The following is a 16,139-nucleotide window of genomic DNA, read 5'->3' as shown; positions in this document are numbered from 1 at the left end:
CTTGTTATGCCAGCGGGCGCTAGGGGAAACAGCATCTCCCCCAAACCCTTCTGGTCCCCCCTAGTGAGTCTATAGACGGTCACCAGGTCCCCCCTCAGTCTTCTCTTGTGGAGGCTAAATAGGTTCTTGGTGCCCTAACTCCTACTGGCTCCAGGGGAGTCCCTGATGATTAGCAGGTACTCAGACCCCCTAGCTTGGCCAGTTATCAAGCAGCTACTTTTTTTAAAATTATTATTATTTATTTATTTATTAGCATAGGATCACTTTTTTTTTAGTAAGGATAACTTATGCTTTTAAACAGAATGGGAAGGGAAGCATGCACCCTGTTTAACAGCATGAACTATCCTCCCGTATAAACACCAGGAGCTGAATTCTGATTTGTTCAGAAACCCCCTTCGAGCTAATACCCAGGGGCCTGTCTAAGCTCTTGGGGCGTTTTTGTTCCTAAATGTCCTGCTTGGATCCCAGGCCCTTTGTGGTATAATGAAAAGAGGGTCTAGTCATGGACCAGGGTAACATGGATGAACATAGGTTTATTTTTGTAAACCATGCATGTAAATAAATTAATAGCTAATATTTTGGACACATCTGGCTCTTTCCCCATTACTCCAATAACAACCCTTACCCATTTCCCTTACCCATGAGCGCTACTGAAGGAAAGCCTGGGCAAACGAGTGTGTGTTGCTGTTAGGAATAAAAAAAGGCCCTGGGTGCAAAGTAGGTGATTTGTTACCACTCTGAACTGGATTGTTAAAATGATATACTAGCCCCTGGACTAAGGAAGACAGCTATGTCAGAAAAAATATAGGCATAAAGTTAGTAGGATTGCTATGAGTTTAGGCTTTATAGCGTGAATGGTATGACATAAACTATAATAATCATCCTCCATATTTTTGAAAGGCTGTGGGCTGCTTTTTCATTCAAAACCCTCTTACGTGGTGAGTCAGGGCCAGCTTAAGTCTCGCTACAATTTGGGCGTGCTATTTTTTTGTGTGGTTGTTTTTGCCTCGCATTAGTAGCTCTACTGACTGCAGGTACTGGAGCAATAGCTGATTTCTGTTTAGCAATCCAAAAATATTCATGATAGAAGCTGAGACTTAATATGTTCTGTGTTTGTAAGTGACCTCAGCAATTTTCCCCAGTGATATCCATTTCTCATGAAAGGTGTATTTCTTGTATAAATCTGGAGGAGCTCACTGTGTGTCTGACAAAGTCACTACTATGTGAGCGCATTTCAGTGGGAGGGAGGGAAGTGATGATCTCATGTGAAACTGCAGAACAAAAATAAACATGTTCAGCAACTGCCTTATAATGATTATATACTTAAAGAAGAGCCTTTTATTGCTTAAAACTTCACAGAACTCAGAAATAAAGGGAGCTGTCTTATGGGATGTTTAGAAAGGAAGAAAGTCATCCCCAGTAATTTCTCAGGGTGAGGAACTATTTGAAAGACAGTTTCCCCCCTGCCACTCCCAACTCTAAAATTCTTCATATTATCTGTTAGTTTGAAACTGCTCTTTATGTCCGTGTCCACACATGGTGCGCCACCACTACTTGTCCCCAAGGAACGCCCGTGCCATACAGGCTGTGGCACACAGTAAGTTACCCTGGGTCGGATAGGGGAGACTGGGGCCAGCACTGAGCTGGCCCCAGCTGCCTTACCTGGGGTTCTGGGGGCTCCCGGGGCTGCAGCAGCCGCAGTTCTGCTGTGCGGAGCCTGGCTGGCAGCCGTAACACATCTCCAGGTGGCCTGGCTCCACTTTTGAGTGGTGCGCATTGCCCATGTGTGTGCTGTTCTGCTTTTTTTTTTTTCCCGTGGGTTTTTTTGATCCCTGGATATCCAGATGTTTGACCCCAGATATCCAGGGTTCTTTGGCCCCTGGATATTCAGGTGTTCTCTGTGTTGCAATGGAGCAACACAAAGGGTTTGTTTGTTGTTTTTTTAGCTGCTCCATTGCAACATAGAGAACATCAGAAAAGACGTGTCTGTGGCACCACATACTCCACAGCTGCATTAGTCTGGACATGGCCCTGTTTCTTCAGTTTAGGTTTAAATTAACTCAACATTGTGAATCCTTGCATTCTCCCATCCTTTCCTCTTGCTAGTAAACTGAAGTGAAACTGTTCGTCGGTGAGTCTGTGTATATTTGGTGGTGTATTCTGTGACATCTAAGTACAAACTAAGTCTCAATAATAGACATTAACTGGATTAGTGTAATGAACGTCTTCAGTTTACCTAATACCATTTTTGGTATGGAGGTCAACTTACCTTTGGTTTTATATGCATCTCAACTTTGTTCCCAAATATTTTTCCACTCAGCTTCAAAGTATAAATTTGTAATACAGATAGGACACTCAGAAAGTAACAACAGGAATTAACCTGAATGGAGCAGTGTGGTATCTTTTGAAAGTGTATATGATATATGCTTGCATTATAGTATTTGTTGTAAGATTAAAAAAAGGACATTAGCAGGTTAGAGATTGTTTATGAGTGTGTTCTTTCTCTCTCTCACACACACACAGCGCGAGCAAGCAGAATGAAACATGCCATCTCAAGTATCAGCAGACCTGTTGCACAGTATTTGGCTTAAATGTTTTGGATGGTTTCTGTTGTGATTTCTTTAGAATATTTTGTAATAAACTGCACACTTACTGGTTTTTTTTATGGTTTTATTACTTTTGTTCTCCAGTGAACAGAGTATTTGCCAAGCCCGGGCTTCAGTTATGGTCTATGACGATACCAGTAAGAAATGGGTGCCAATAAAACCTGGACAGCAGGGATTCAGCAGAATCAACATATACCACAACACTGCCACTAACACCTTTAGAGTAGTTGGAGTTAAACTACAAGATCAACAAGTGAGTAACCAATATGCTTTGTTTCTTGAAAATTCTCCTTTGATCTTTAAAGATATCATTTAGTAGGTAGTTAATGCATAATTTCCCTCACCTACGAAGTGTTTGTTAATTCATATTTTAGTCCAGCCACTTTACTCCTGTGTGCTTGATTGACCAGTGAATGTACTTTTATCTGTTAAAATTTGATACTTTTTCTTTGTTTGAAAAAAGTACCTTCATTAAATTTCCATTATGGAAGATTTTCATACATTTTCCTTCTCTGTTTTCATTTGTGATCATATTATCTGCTGGTGGCTTTGCTCCCTGCTGTTCATCATGACAATTCCATTCATAGTACAAATGTTTAGCATTGTACATGCTGAATAAACCATCGTTCAGTCTTCCTTGAGCATCTTCTAGATATGATTCTTGCCTTCCTAACTAATACCTCGTATTGCATTTCAGAACCCTAGGCATGTATTCTGACTTCATGTCCAACAGCATCAATCCAGAGTAACTTGTTTGGCTATAATAGAGCTACATGGGATTTACTTAATAAAAACTGAGACCAGAATCAACTCCTTACTCTGCATGACAGGGAGCCATTACTGCTAGTGATGGCACATTTGTCGACCTGAAATTTGATAGCATTTGTTCACTTGGTGTTGTGTTCACATTTGTGATCCAGTCAACTATTAGGACTAGAAATCATTTCCAGTTTAGTTTGTAGAACAAAGGGCTGGGAGCCAGGGGGCCCTTTTCCTGTTCTTAGCGCCGCCCCTGACTCATTTGGGACATAAGGAGCATTGCTTGCGTTCAATGGGTCCCATTTTCTCCCATTGGTAAAATGTGATAATACTTAGTCTGCTTTAAAAATGTGCTAAGGTGCAGTGGTTGTTAGTTGTTGTTAGAAATTCAGCTGGACTCTCACTACCCTGATTTAAAAAAAACAACCCTGAAGCAACTTTAAAATCATAGTGTGTTTGTTTTTACCTGCATCTTTGAAACCTCCTTCAAAGCCATATTTTCCACCTCTGCTTTTACCTTTTCTGGTCAAAACAGTTGTAGGTAGGTGTGTTGTATTTATTATACATATAATTAGTTTTATATTCATATGTCCTAATCATTTTCTTGTTATTCTCAGTAGAGTGAAAATAGCTGTATCTGCTGTGATTAATTAGTAATGAGATTAGGTATCTTGGTTTTAGCTTGGATGTCAGCATGGCTCTGAAGTGCTGCAAATTAGCAAACTTTTACTAACTAGCCAGCACAGAGAAAACAGATCATAAGTTCATGTGGGCCCTGCATAAATATCAGCTGTATAAAAATCACTAGCAATTGAGTGGTGTTTTTTAACTACACATTTATAACCCCCTAGGGCTTGCTTAATCAGATTCTACCATTTGAAGGTAGGTCAAATTTGAGGCTTGAACTGTAAATCTTGATGATGATGCTTTAAATATATTATTACATTAATATTAACTACTAATCTTACTGCAAAAGTACCTATTTATATGAAATACGTAAGGGGACACACAACACAACCGAAAATATCTAAAAGCAGAAGTAAACAAATATAAAACACCTTACTTCTCTACTGGTTTGAGCTATTCAAGGTGAAAAAAGGTTGTGAAAGATACCTTGGGGCATGTCCCCATATGCTGGGGCATGTAATTGCAGCAGGGGAAAAAAGTAGCTGCAGAAACTTTTGCACCACTACCAGGATCTCCTGGTAGCAAATTTTGTTCCCGGTCTGCAAATTTGCAGCTGAGGGCATGTTTTAATGTGCCAGGCATGTGGTTTGTGGCACCACAAACTGCACATGCCTGCACATCTGGATCCAGCCTTGTTCTTGTTCAAAGTCGCTTAACGTTGCATAAAACGTGGATTTAAAGATAATTGCTGATATTCATTTACAATCAAATCCATTTGAATATATCACGTATAATGTATAGAACTAGTATTTAAAATACCTTTAAAGACATTTTCTGGCGTGCAAGGGATGGGGTATTATTGGAACCAAGACTCTAAATGTTGTTTGCCTTTAACAATAACAACAACAAATTCCAGTGTTAATTGTTCTTCACCTGGGTCGGCTCATGCATACTTCCAGCTTGTGTGCTACAAAGCTGGATTGAAAGGCAAAGGTTTGTTAGAAATAAGACATCAAGTTTTCCTGGATAACTATTTAAAAGAGTCAGGTCCTCAGCAGTGTGGACAGGCATAACAAAAATTTAATGGAGCTCTGCCAATTTATACTAGCTGAAGAGTTTTGTCGTCTTACTTTCGGTCTTTCAACATCTTTCATTTTAATTTGCATTCTGTCCTTTCTTACATCTTCCAATGTATACAGCTTTTCCCTTTTTCTTTCTCTGGCTGGTTTTTCTTGCTTATTATCCTGCCTCCCTTCCCTTTTTTTGGTGCTCCATTTTATGACATTTTAAGTAGTCTACCCTCATTTTCCTTTTCTTGTTCTCAGTTTTAGCAGTTCTGACCCCTGCTAAAAAAAACTCACTGCAAAAATTCCATCCTGCAAACATGATGTTGAGTGTGATCATATATAAATTTAGTAACTGGAAATGGTCACTGAACCTCAAGAGTTGTTTGCTTTTAATTCGCACGGTTGCTTTCTCTGTCCCAGCTGCCGTGGTTAAGTATATACTAAAGGCCTATGGTAAACGAAGTCGTCTGTTTCCTCTGCACAGATGCATGTATCTGCATAGACTCCTGCCAGCATGATTGACAAACCCAAAATGCAGCAGCAGTAACAGAGGCTAAGGCATTTTTGGAGCTGTGGTCATAATCAGCATGCTAACTGCTTCCGTTTTGTTAAAGTTCTTCACTTTGAATGTATGCTTGCAGAAAGCAGCTCCTTTAAGTGAGAGCTATGATTAAGTGATTTTTAAGTGAGAGATTTAGTATCAAATGATCTGGCCTTAGGGGAAACGAGTTAGCAATCTTACAATCTGCATGTGACAGGTCTGTCCTAAAGAATAGATGAGGCAAGTTAAACATGAATTGCTCTCCTGGGAGATTTGCGTAATGCTTGGACCAGCAAATTCATGTAGAAGTGGGACTTTGGAACAGCTGGGACTTCTCAGATTTGAACACGGCACAGGCTAGGCCAGGATTGAGGCTTCTACTTTGATAGCATCTGCTGAGTTAAGTATACCCCATTTTTTAAAATATAGGGTCAAATTCGCACATGCTACACTATAATGAAGTTGAGGAGACTTGGGCCTACTTGCAGCAATGCTGAGTCTGAATTGCATTTATAGACATAGGAACCATTCTGAAGTAATTTAGCCAAAACCCTCAAAGTTCTAGGAAGTTTTTGAATGTTTTGAGTGCCACAGTACCAAGTTAGTAGGAGATTCCTGTTCACCCTGTATCATCACCATCATCATCATCACACAGAGAATAAGACCAAACCATAGATCAGAGCCCCACAGTTTTAGGCTTTGTACAAACCCATTGCAGTACCTGCCCCAAAAAGCCTTCAATCTAAGTCTAAGATTGAAATACAATAAATGGGTACAACAGACAATAAGGTAAATCTGGTTAGCATGCAGAGTGGTGGGAACACTGAAAGAAGGTGCATTTTAAAATGGATAATACGAAATGCTTTTCTTTTTACTATTCACAGCTAGGTTGTGGAGCTTATTGCCACAGGCTGTCATTGATACAAAGAGCGTAGCAGATTCTGAAATGGAATCACACATTTTTATAGGTAACAAGGATACCTGGCCTTACACAGGAAATACTAAAAGGAGAGGGGAAATAATGTTCCGAAAGAAATAGTAAGCTTATGCTTCAAGACTTAAGCCAGTTGCTATATCAAATAGTAAAAAGGAAGCAGAACCTTTCTTTCACAGCTTACTGCTGTGAAAGTTAACTTACACCTACCTCTGGCACAGCTACTACGAGCTACCAATGGAAAATAATACCAGGCTGGACAGACCACTGGCGAGGTCCAACATGGTAGATTCTTGACATACATGGCTGTGGAGGGATCTTCCCCTAGAAATGTTTATAAAAGTTATCCTCTGAACAGCGGTTATTTATTTTAATTGCAGTTTCTGATCATCAGACTTTTAAAGTCAGGATTTATCTTGTGATCTCAACACCAGCTACAGCAAATGCCACACTGCTTGTTCTTTCGCCAGCGTATAAACAACCTTGTCTTTGCTTTATTCCGAGCTTACTAAGGGAGAGACCAAACTCTTGCTATTTCCTTTTCTCTTTGCTCATTTTAAGGGGGTCACCCTTAGAAACGCCTTTATAATTCTTTTGAAGCATCTGGATAGATAGTATGTGTGTCTTCCTAAGCGTGTGAGTTGATGTGATCAGAAAAGAAATCTGTCTTCATCCAAGCTAAGTGATGAGAGTGAGACCCCCAAAGTGAGCCTAGTGCTCACTTTGCCCCACATAGGACCAAATGCCCGACCTAGGACTAAATGCCCTCAGAAGCAAATCAAGCAATTTACCTGTCTTGATGAATCATTTATGGGGAAGCAGTTTTTTACAGTTCATATCTTTCATTATATTAATCACTTGTGTGCCACTCCCTGAAATGCTCTTCAGACTTGCGTAGACCTGTTTGTCTATAAGTATGATACTCTTTATAGAGGAATAGGACAGACTTTGCAGTGTCCTGAGCTGGCCTCAAAGTCATCCCAACCCTATGGGGAGGCTGTGATTCCCTCAGCTAAGTGAGAGATGCCTGGAAGGTTTTAAAATACTTGACCATGAAACTTCTCATATTTCTTTGCCTAAATCCCAAGGGACTGTCTGTAGGATGTCATTTAGTCTTTCCTGCTGCTCAGACATTGTCCCTGCTTAAGTAAGACTCCATCCTGCTTCCTTTTTCTCTGGCCACATGAATTTCTCCCTCTTGGCTTCCCAGTAGTCCAGTTTCAACAGGAATGGTAGAGGCTGCCCTCAGCTTACCTCAGCCCATAACAAGGTGATTCAGGCTGGGAAATGGTTCTGGCTAAGTGGCTCATGGGCAAGTGTCCTAGCCACTAAAGCAGGCACCCCTCCAAATATAGATCTACTTATAGACATAGACATTCTGACCTGCTGTGGTCTTTCTTGAGTTCTTTGCAGCAGAAGAATTGCTCTATTTGTCTATAGTTGAAAAATGAGTAAAAACTAAGAGCTGGCATTTTTCAAGGGGTGCCTTGAGTCTTAAAAGGTTGAGAAACACTGATCTAGACCATCAGTGTTTGTCCCAGTGTGTGTCTATAAGTGTCCCACATATAGACACCCCTCCAAAACTTTTCAGAACATAGTGATACCCCATTTACAAAACCAGGATAACTATATATCATAAACATAATAAATGCATTATAATTATATTATTAATTAATGTATTATTAATTGATTATATAATTATATTCACCCCTTCAGGTTGCTGGTGGAGACCATTCCCCTAGCTCTGTCTGGCCCAGTGTGCATTTGCTCCTAGTACAGCAGTGGACTCTGCACACATAACTCCACTGGTGGGGATCAGAAACCACGGGCCAGGTTCTTCTGTTAGTTACCCCAGGAAGATTCCATCCTGAGCTCCAGCCCTAGGGCTGTAATGGACAGATTTCAGGGATGCCCAGCTGTCAGGGACGAGGTGCTTGGGCTACATGTGCAGCACATGCGGAGTGCAGAGAGGGTGAGAAAGGTAGGAGATGGGCAAAAGGATACATGAGACCTGGGAGGAGCGAGAGGGCAGGCCAGGGGGTTGCCGCAGCATAGTCGTTGCCGTTACTAGGTGGAACTATGCCATTACTGGGTGGAACTAGCCACAAGGCTCCTGCAGAGCCATTTTGGGAAGCGTCTGTGGCATAAAGTCACACTGCTTTTATTATGCAGGCAGGTGCACTGCTTCTGCTGCAGCTGTTCCTGGCTCGGCTCCAATGGGCTTCCTGAAAACCAAGCACACAGGGCAATCTCTACCTTTCTGCTGCAGCCACGTCTCAGTTCAGCTGCAACGTGCCTCCTGAAACGCAAGGCATGCCGGGCAGTTTCACTCTGCAGCAGCAGTGTCAGCATTGTAACACCCCCGGTAGGTTCTTGTGGCACCCAATTGAGAACCACTGCACAAGATTGTTGGGCAAAAGGAAAGTGAGTCATCATGTCTTCCTTGTCCTTCTGCTACTCCTCTTCTGTTAGATGTAGTCAGAATACTCTGAATAGATTAGGCTCTTCAAAGTGCTTATGCACAGGGAAAACTGGTTTGTGAACCTCGAACAGCCTCAGGCATAGTGGATAAACTAAGCATGAACAGTAGCTTTGTCTTCCAGTGTCTAGGTCTGTCCCCACTTAAGCACTGGAACACACAGAACTGCTGTAAAGTGCCTCAGACTTCACATGCACATAAACATTTAGGTGGGACTTTGCAAATACATTCCCACTGAAAAGAGCCTAGGGCATTCAGATCCTAATACTTAAATACTTGCTTCTGGGCACAGGAGTCTGAGCATGCCCAGAACTGTGTAAATCTTGATGGTGCTGAACAAAACAGTGCCCGAGCCCTTTCAGAATTCACAGACAACATTCCTCTGCCTGTCACTGCAGGATGTAATTCATTAGGCATGATCTGAGTGTGCCTACCAAGTCAGGCCTCGCACAGAACACAGGTGGAGGTGGAGTTGGTTGTGCCTCCCCTGCCCCTGCCCCCTTCACCAATTGTCCAGTGGTTGGAGAACCTCCTCCCAGATGTGGAAAACGGTAGGTCAGTTCCGTCCTTTGTCTGAGTGGACAGGAACCTCACATCTCCAACTTCCCAGGAGAGTCTCATGACCACCAGGCTATAGACAGTTGGGGAGTTTGTTCTCTTCTATGAACTGTTTCCTTACATATAGCAAGATGAGCCAGAGCGAAAGAGTCCCTCTCTAACATAGCAGTGAGGGCACTTGCATGAAAGGGTATGATCTGGCTTCAGTCCCTGTTCCAAGGACTGTTTCATTATTCTCGACACAGTGGTTTCAGCAGGAAGGACAGAAAGCTGCACTCATAGTCTGGCAGTTAGTGCACACTTCTCAGTTGTGGGAGCTCCAAGTTCAAGTATCTTGTGACAAAGGGGGGAATTGAAACTCTTATGTCCCAGATGCATGCTAGTAGATATAAAGGAAGTAGCATCAGCATTGGTTTGTGAGGATGGGTTTGCTTATATGCTGAAGAATGGGATGCTACTCACCAGTGAAGGGTTTCATAGTGCTTAGGGTTGGAAGGGACCTAAACAGATCATCAGGTCCGACCCCCTGCCCTGGGCAGGAATGGTGCCGGGGCCATATCACCCCAGCCAAATCTCTGTCCGGCCTCCTCTTGAAGACCCCTAAGGTAGGAGAAAGCACTACCTCTCTTGGGAGTCCACTCCAGAGCCTGGCAGCCCTAACTGTAAAATAATGTCTCCTGATGTCCAGCCTGAGCTTTCTCTCTAACAATTTGTGACCATTATTCCTAGTAACCCCCGGTGGTGGCTGGGGGAACAGAGTTTCCCCCAATTCCTACTGGTACCCCCTGGTGAGTTTGTACTACTTCAGCATTTTCTACTAGCTCAGGTGATTTCCTGCCCAGTCTGCTGGGTCTTTTGAACCCCATCTCTCCCCACATATTATGGACAGCACTAAGGTAATTTGGGGCTGTGGATTTTGGTTGGCAGGAGAGGGCCTGACTCCTTGGGACAGAGGCAGGCAAAATATGGCCTACGGGCTGAATCCAGCCCACCCCGTGATTTCATCCGGCCTGCAGGTGCCTGTCAATTAATTGTACCTTGGCCAGCCCATTCACTTCATTCCCACCTTCATGCACGGGAGGGCCCCAGCCAGCATGCACAGCTGGTTGCAATGCTGCCACCGTCAGGGGACCTGCTCAGCTTCCCCAGCCTCCAGCGGCTCCTCCTCATGTCCCTGCTGCAGTGCTCACTCCAGGCAGCAGGTAGGGAAGCTTCAGCTGGGCGGGAGCATGGGGCTGGGGCAAGCGGGAGCACGAAGCCTGAGTGGGCAGGGTGTGGGAACCCCCTCCTCATAGCTCCCCTGCCACTGGCAGCACCAGCAGCAAGCCCTCGGGGTGCTCACGGCCCATGTAGGGAGAGACACCCAGCAGCAAGTGGCTTCAGCCAGTTTCGGAAGCTGCATGTGGCAGCAAGGAGTGGAGCCAGGCCAGCCCATCTCTATTGTATGGGGCTCTTGTGCAGCTCCCAGGACTCATGGGCCTCTATGAGGAAGCCCCGCTCCCGGCTGCCGCATGCAGCTCTGGGACTCCCCCGGAAAAGGTGGGGAGCGCTGCCCCCTGCTTCCCAGTGGAGTCCCATGAGCTACATGTGGTGGCAGGGAGTGGAGCCAGGCCACTGGCTCTATTGCATGGGGCTTTCCCCCGGTAGCACTCTCTTCCCCACACATCCCAGTGCCCTCCTACTGCACTGTGCATGTGGACATACCTGCCACTGCCCCACTACACTGTACACCCAGGTGCCCCTGCCTGCTGCACCATGCCTCCAGGCTTCTGCCTCAGCTAAGCTCCACCACTACAGGGAAGGGGAAGACGGAAGCAGAGGGAGACCCTGGCTGTAGCTGGAGCAATACTGGGAGTAGTGGCTGGGTGGGAATTCTGGAGGTTGCAGCTTAACCCTTCAGCCTGCGGGCTGCCAGTTGGACAGCCCTGCCTTACTATAACAGCTCTGAATTTGCTCTTTCTGCAGCTCTGTAGCCAGTCAAAGTATCATTTGCACTAAGAAAAATGATGAAAGTTTAAACAAAAATAGCCACCTAGAGTTTCTTGTCTAGATCAGTGTTTCTCAAACTTTTAAGACTCAAGGCACCCCTTGATAGTCTCAGAACACCCCTTGGAAAATGCCAGCTCTTAGTTTTTACTCATTTTTCAACTACAGACATATAGGGCAATTCTTCTGCTGCAGAAAACTCAAGAAAGACCACAGCAGGTCAAAATATTATCAGTGCATTGGATTCCTATTTGAAATCTCTGGGTTTATCTTGTGAATTATGTTTGTATACCAAAGAGTGCTAACCTTACATGGCACCCCATGGCACCCTTGAAAGGATCTTGAGGCACACCAGTGTGCCATGACACCCTAGTTGAGAATCACTGATTTAAAGTACCACCTAAAGTAGATATAGAACCTATTTCTGATTTCACACCATTGGGAATTGGGAATTTCTGCAGAGCTGTACTGGTGAAGAAGTAATGTGACATCGGATTGGTAATTAAAATAAGTTAATGTTGATAATAGATTTGTATTGGCTCTTGAGTCACTCAGTAAGCACCAGCTATATGGGACATTTATGCAGCTACCAAGGAAATTGCAATTTGATGTTGATTTGAATGACTGGACTGTGAAGCATTAAAGGAATAGCGATTGTGTCATTAATTACCAACTGACATACTAAGTTTTGCTCAGTTTTTTTTCTTTATATCTAAAATTATTAGACATTTACTAGCTATTTTGGCAGGACTATGTCATCCGAAAAAGGTAACAGAAATATGTGAAAAGCAAGTACTTCATACATGCATTAGTAACTCATCTAATGTTTTTCAGCCAAATGTAAATTATTCTATCATACAGAAATGTCAACCATAACAGTTATGACTCATCTGTATGTGGAATTATTATTATTATTTAAAATAACTTTTTTTCTCACTATGAGTTGAGAATAATTTTATTGAAAACTGATTACTTAGATAATTAATTATATTTAACTAAATGTAAGGTTTTAACATCATTGCAAAAATAATCTCACACCTAACATTAACATAACTGTTCCTATTGCTATAGAACTGTATTGTTATTAGCTTCTATTAACACTCTACTATGGATGTTTAGAGTTGCACTCCTATAACACCAAGCTAATTCTTGTACAGCTTTGGTCTTTTATGCCATATTTAAGGTAGAAGTGAATTTTCGTTGTGGTGTCAATTTGGGAGGAAGGTTTTAGGAAAGGCTTTTCTATTCCTGTTTCACTCTTTAGTTTTACATGCAGAAGTGGTAAATTAGCGGGGTATGGGGCTGCTGGAGATCCAATATATCATGTCTTCTGCATCAGATACAGCTGGAGAAGAACTTAAAATCCCCATAGTGTCTCATTTTTAGGTCCTGCAGCTAGAGCAGTTTTGCCCCAATCCTGTCTCCAGGGAGATCAAAGCAATGAGTTATTCCCAGAAAAACCTTGTCTGACAGCCACTGATCTATGATGAGTTTCAGCTCTTGAGGGGCAGACTTTTAAAAGGGTGGCTTTCCTACATAATTCCTTCCTGCAGTTGAGTGACAGGCACAAATCGTCATATTTAATGATAAATAGTGAATTGGGCCATGGAAGGTGCAGGTAGTCTGATCTACACCTGTACAGTGCTTACCCTTGTATCATTTCTCCTTAGTCTCTTCTGCTTTTTTATGGGATACCAAAACTACTCTACTTTCTTCTCCTTTCATTGTTTCTCACTCCTATCTTGCCATCTCCAGTCATGCTGCCTTTGACTTGCAAAACAATCTCCCAGCTACTGTGGCGTTGGCTCAAACATTTAGTCTGCTGTAGAGAAGGACTTGGGCCAATAAAAGAAATCTTTCTCTTTTCCTAACAGCTGTGGATGATCCATCCCCCAAAAGATGCCAGCGCTTGCTGGCCCCAAGCCAAACACCTGTCTGTACTATGTGCACAGCTGTATGGTAGAAGTGTTTAGGGAGACACAAGCAGGTAACAGATTTTTCAGCTCTGACAATTCCAATCTCGTCCACAGATTGGCATCTCCTGATAGCAAAATTCACACTCACCTTGTTCTGGCCCTTACAGGCATAACCAATCCTTTTTCTTCCCAGTTATAAATATACAATATTTTAGCCCTCATCTCTGTCTCAAATTGCAGGTAGTGATTAATTATTCAATTGTGAAAGGATTGAAATACAATCAAGCAACACCCACCTTTCACCAATGGCGTGATGCACGGCAGGTATATGGCTTGAACTTCGCAAGCAAAGAAGAAGCTACCACATTCTCCAACGCAATGCTGTTTGCTCTCAATATCATGAACTCCCAGGATGGAGGTAAACAACTTTTGCTTTCTTCTTCTGTTAATTCTGTGAGTCTTTTGTATGATGCCTGCTGACGAGATTTATTTACCTCCATCACATGATGTAGGTACAAGAACTGTCTGTTGTTTCGAAATACAGAAAGGTGTAATTGGTTTTCTTGTAGACGGCCTTTAAATAAAACAACGGTTGCTGTGGTGGGCACTGTGCATATTTGTATGCTTTTCCTCCCTTCCTTCTGTTTTGTTCAGTGTACCTAGCCCATTCAGGAAAATTTTGCCTTCCTTCCTGTGGATTCCTGCAGTGTGGGCATTTATATGAACTATTCATAGAATATGGTTCTACCTGTGTGAGTAACAGGAAAATAACAGTATCTGATCCTAAAGAAACTAAAGCTGAAGCAAAGCTGCAACATCAACTTGCATGTAGAACTGAGAGCTCGGGTATCAAGCATCTTATCTCTCCGGTCCAGCCATTAACCACACTGCCCTGGCTCCCTAGGTCAGATAAAAAGAGTCCGTGCAGCATGAGGATTGTGGTTATGTGATACAGTAAGATGCAAAGGCTTATGTTCTGGACCTTGGCATATGCCATTATAAGTATTATATTAACTGCAGTTCAGGTTTCATAATGGAAAATTATTGCTTCATGAATTGAAAAGGTGACTGGTGGTGTGACTGCTTGTCATAGGGGCTTTGCTGTGCTAAGGAGGTGACTTTTCTAAATTTCTGCAAACTCTGTCCTACTGTATGTAGACAAATTACCACTTAACCTCATTTGTTTGGCTGCTACCTTGCTGAAACTCAAGGGGTAACCTGAGAGTAGAACACAGTTCAGGATGTTTTCAGTCTACACATCTTTTCTCTCCAAAAGATGGTGCAAGCCTCCATCTTCTTTAAGTGTTGCAGTTCCAGTTTTACATCTGGTGTGTATTACAGGATCATGTTACCATCCTATCCAAGTGCAGCATTTCAGTGGTAGTAATAGCAGCCATCTTGAATAAATGTAGCCATAACTTTCACAAATTGTAATAGTCTTTGATTCACACACAAATGCATTTCTGCTCAGATTGATATCATTCTCGCCCCCTGCCCTAGTGCCTGATTTAAAAAATCAGGAGAGAACGAGCAGGTTCACCTCAAATTCTGTATCAAGCCCAGAAATATCAGGGCCTAAATTCAGTCCTCTTCAGAACAGAAGACTTCTGGGCTAAGTACAGACAGTCAAAAAGCCTGAGGCTGAATCAATTCAGTCTTCAAGAGATTACTCTAAACTGTGTAGATTGAACCAGTTAGCAAGTAAGCAGACGTTCACTTTTGATTCTGGAAATGCAGCCAAATGCCTGCAGTGGCCCAGGCCAGAAGCCAGGGGAAAACAGATGTCTCCCGGCTTGGCTGAAGCAGACAGGTTAGGCCAAGGCTAGCTTGCCCACCCTGCAATGGGGTGGGAATTGTGGGGCAGCTGCAAAGCATCCTGGGATTGTGGGGGACTGTGAGTTAATTCGAGGGCAGGGGATCTGGGACAGAAGTTAAACTGATTTAACCAAAATCAGTTAAATCTGATACTACATCCATCCAGGTTTATCTTAAACCAGTTTCAGCCATTTTGAAAGCAGTGATGTGCACTGAAGTTCTGTTGTGTTACAGGTTTGAACCAGTTTCCAATCACTTAAAGTGGTTTATGCCTAATTTCTGTCCTCAGAGAAATTCTGTACGAGTCTGCCCCACCTCTCTGGTCTGTTTCTAAGACACAGTTTGACTATAGACGTCCCTATTACAAATTTGGTTTCTTGTCTACATACTGAGCTCTTCAGTTAAAAAGTAGAACATCGGATATCAGTGTTACAACAGCTGAAGAGTTTCATTATGGAACAGTTATAGTGATTTGATTTTACCAGACTTTGTGATGAGCATTATTTCGCTCCACAACTAAACTGTTTTATGTTTGTTAGGCTCCCTCCACATGTTACAGGTATTGCACAATTAACTGGTTAATTGTGCAGTTACCGTCAGGCCAGCTATACCTGCAAAATAGCTATCACACAATAAAAAGCTGCAACCAGCTAAAAAGTTAGACCTTGAAAATGTCTGCTAGCTTTATTGCTGATTGCTGTTCAGCTTTCGTTTGCACCTTTAGCCATGGTCTCCCCTCCGTCTGGGAGCCCTGACAGCTGACAGGGCTCCCAATTGCAGGTGTGCAGCCCTCAAGCCCTGGGGATTGTGACTTCCATGATCACCGAGACTTGGGGGGGGGGGGGGGGGGG

At 43.0% G+C, this 16,139-nt stretch overlaps 1 protein-coding gene across 5 annotated transcripts in view; it reads left to right on the top strand.

The window, feature by feature from the left end:
- EVL (Enah/Vasp-like) overlaps positions 1 to 16,139 on the top strand; it is a 256,440-nt gene that overhangs the window by 96,835 nt on the left and 143,466 nt on the right. For all 5 annotated transcript variants that reach the window (XM_019518575.1, XM_019518576.1, XM_019518573.1 and 2 more), the window contains exons 2-3: positions 2,691 to 2,859; positions 13,714 to 13,891. In XM_019518575.1, coding sequence (XP_019374120.1) covers positions 2,691 to 2,859; positions 13,714 to 13,891 — 347 coding nt within the window. The remainder of the gene's footprint in view (positions 1 to 2,690; positions 2,860 to 13,713; positions 13,892 to 16,139) is intronic.

The sequence above is a fragment of the Gavialis gangeticus genome, unplaced genomic scaffold (genome assembly GCF_001723915.1).
Source record: "Gavialis gangeticus isolate Ggan-Ray unplaced genomic scaffold, GavGan_comp1, whole genome shotgun sequence".
Lineage (NCBI taxonomy): Eukaryota > Metazoa > Chordata > Crocodylia > Gavialidae > Gavialis > Gavialis gangeticus.
This window is presented reverse-complemented; position numbering and strand designations above follow the sequence as displayed.